At 34.9% G+C, this 1,878-nt stretch overlaps 1 protein-coding gene across 1 annotated transcript in view; it reads left to right on the top strand.

The window, feature by feature from the left end:
• ywhag2 (3-monooxygenase/tryptophan 5-monooxygenase activation protein, gamma polypeptide 2) overlaps positions 1-1,266 on the top strand; it is a 10,012-nt gene extending 8,746 nt beyond the window's left edge. The window contains exon 2 of the mRNA XM_027136478.2: positions 1-1,266. This exon is cut by the window's left edge and continues 490 nt beyond it. Within this exon, the coding sequence (XP_026992279.1) occupies positions 1-167 (167 nt within the window). The 3' untranslated portion in view covers positions 168-1,266.
• The last annotated feature ends 612 nt before the right edge of the window (positions 1,267-1,878 follow it).

Genomic DNA, 1,878 nt, shown 5'->3' with positions numbered 1-1,878 from the left:
CGTGTCACCTGGCCAAGACAGCATTCGATGATGCCATCGCTGAGCTTGACACCCTCAACGAGGACTCCTACAAAGACTCCACGCTCATCATGCAGCTGCTGCGAGACAACTTGACACTGTGGACGAGCGATCAGCAGGATGACGAGGGCGGTGAGGGCAACAATTAAGTGGTAGATCTTTCTCTGTGCAGAAAAATGATTTAAGAAATACAGCTGGTGGACTTTGGCAAGCAGCTTTCGCCATGGTTTCCTCTGCAGCGGCAGTTCTTTATTTTTCCATGAATTCAAAAAGAAAAAAAATATTGAGGGCAGTTAAAAGGGGTGGGGGCTGAAGTCTTAGTTGTGAGGATAAACAGAAATCTATAATAGCTGAACGAGCCTCCTTTGTCTCAGTTCTCTATGACGTTTGCCAAACCACTGAAAATGTCAGTCAATCAGCCAGAAAGAGATCGTCGATGGTTTGGAATTGCAGCCACACACTGGCACATGGACTGATGTAGTTCAAAGAGATAAACAGATGCTGCTAATTTATGTTTCTGGGTAGTAAAAAGCATTAGAAAAAAGAGAACGAGCTAAAAAACAAAACGAACAAAAAAGCACTTGAATTTAATGTCTGTAAAATAGCCTTAATGGTTCCAGTATTAGTCACAAAAATGATTTGTGAGTTCAGTTACTTTAGTAAAAAAGAAAAAATCAAATAACAGCATGTTTATCAGATTAGGCGAATGTTTTGACCTTCAAAATAATCAAACATAAAGTATTAAAATTAAATATTATGACCATCATGTTCTGACATTACTGGAACCAAAGGTTATTTTGAAAGGTCATGTGAAAAGAGGCAGAGACTTTAAAAAAATTGAAAATAAGAAAAATATTGCAGCTTCAAAGTTTGTGGTTTACTTCTGTGTTTAATTTATTTTTGCACTTGCCAACTATACTGTTTTGTCAGTGTAAGATAATGATAATACTATCAATAATTCAATATTGTGCATGCTGGTGATGTATTTATACAATCGCTTGACTTTATTAACTTATACCTTGGATGTTATGTATTCTTATGATTGAGAAGTAAAACATGCTTCATATTGATTACTTCATATTTATCTTTTTTGATTTGCTAATTTAAAAATTGTGATTGTTATGAATAAATTGATATGTTATGGGCATTGCTGTTGTGACATGAAATGTTTTCTTTCTTTAGCTAGACTGAAATTTGAAAAACACTATTGATCACTTAACTGTGCACGTGTTTTTCCTCAGTAAACTATATCATGACATGTTTCTGCTCTCAGCGATTTACGAGTGCTTTTTGTCATGTTATGCACAATTTGGTTTGAGCTACAGTGGAGTATCAGCATCAGTGTTTCTGTGTCACAATCAGAACATGGACCATAAATTGTATTTGGCAGTATTATTTTTTTTTCATTCATATATTTATTTTTGTTTCTTTTTTCCTTTTTTTTTACTTTTAGCTGTCTCCTGGGTGACACTTATCTTGAATGTGAATAATTATGTAGCAGTTGCACAAGAGCCAAAATAATGAGACATGAAAAAAGAAATAAATAAAGAAAAAAGTGGTCATAGATGCATTGCCTCTATTTTGGTCATGTGTAGTGAAGGACATTGCTCTGAAGCAAGTGAAAATAAAGTCATATCATGCATACTGCAACAAATTAGATGATCTAACTCACTGCATAATACAGATATCTTCTGTATGTTATATACAGTATGTTTTAAACTTGTGTGGGTTTTGTATTATACAATATAGCAGAACTTGATCATATATTCTCCACTCCATATTCTCCTGGTTGGATATGTCAAAAGACCAAAGGCAGCCTGTACTCGATCATGAGCATGTACCTAAATGAGGAGGATGTGT

The sequence above is a fragment of the Tachysurus fulvidraco genome, chromosome 11, assembly GCF_022655615.1.
Source record: "Tachysurus fulvidraco isolate hzauxx_2018 chromosome 11, HZAU_PFXX_2.0, whole genome shotgun sequence".
NCBI classification, from domain to species: Eukaryota; Metazoa; Chordata; class Actinopteri; order Siluriformes; family Bagridae; genus Tachysurus; species Tachysurus fulvidraco.
Note: the sequence above shows the minus strand (reverse complement) of the source record. Positions and strands in the feature narration are given on the sequence as shown.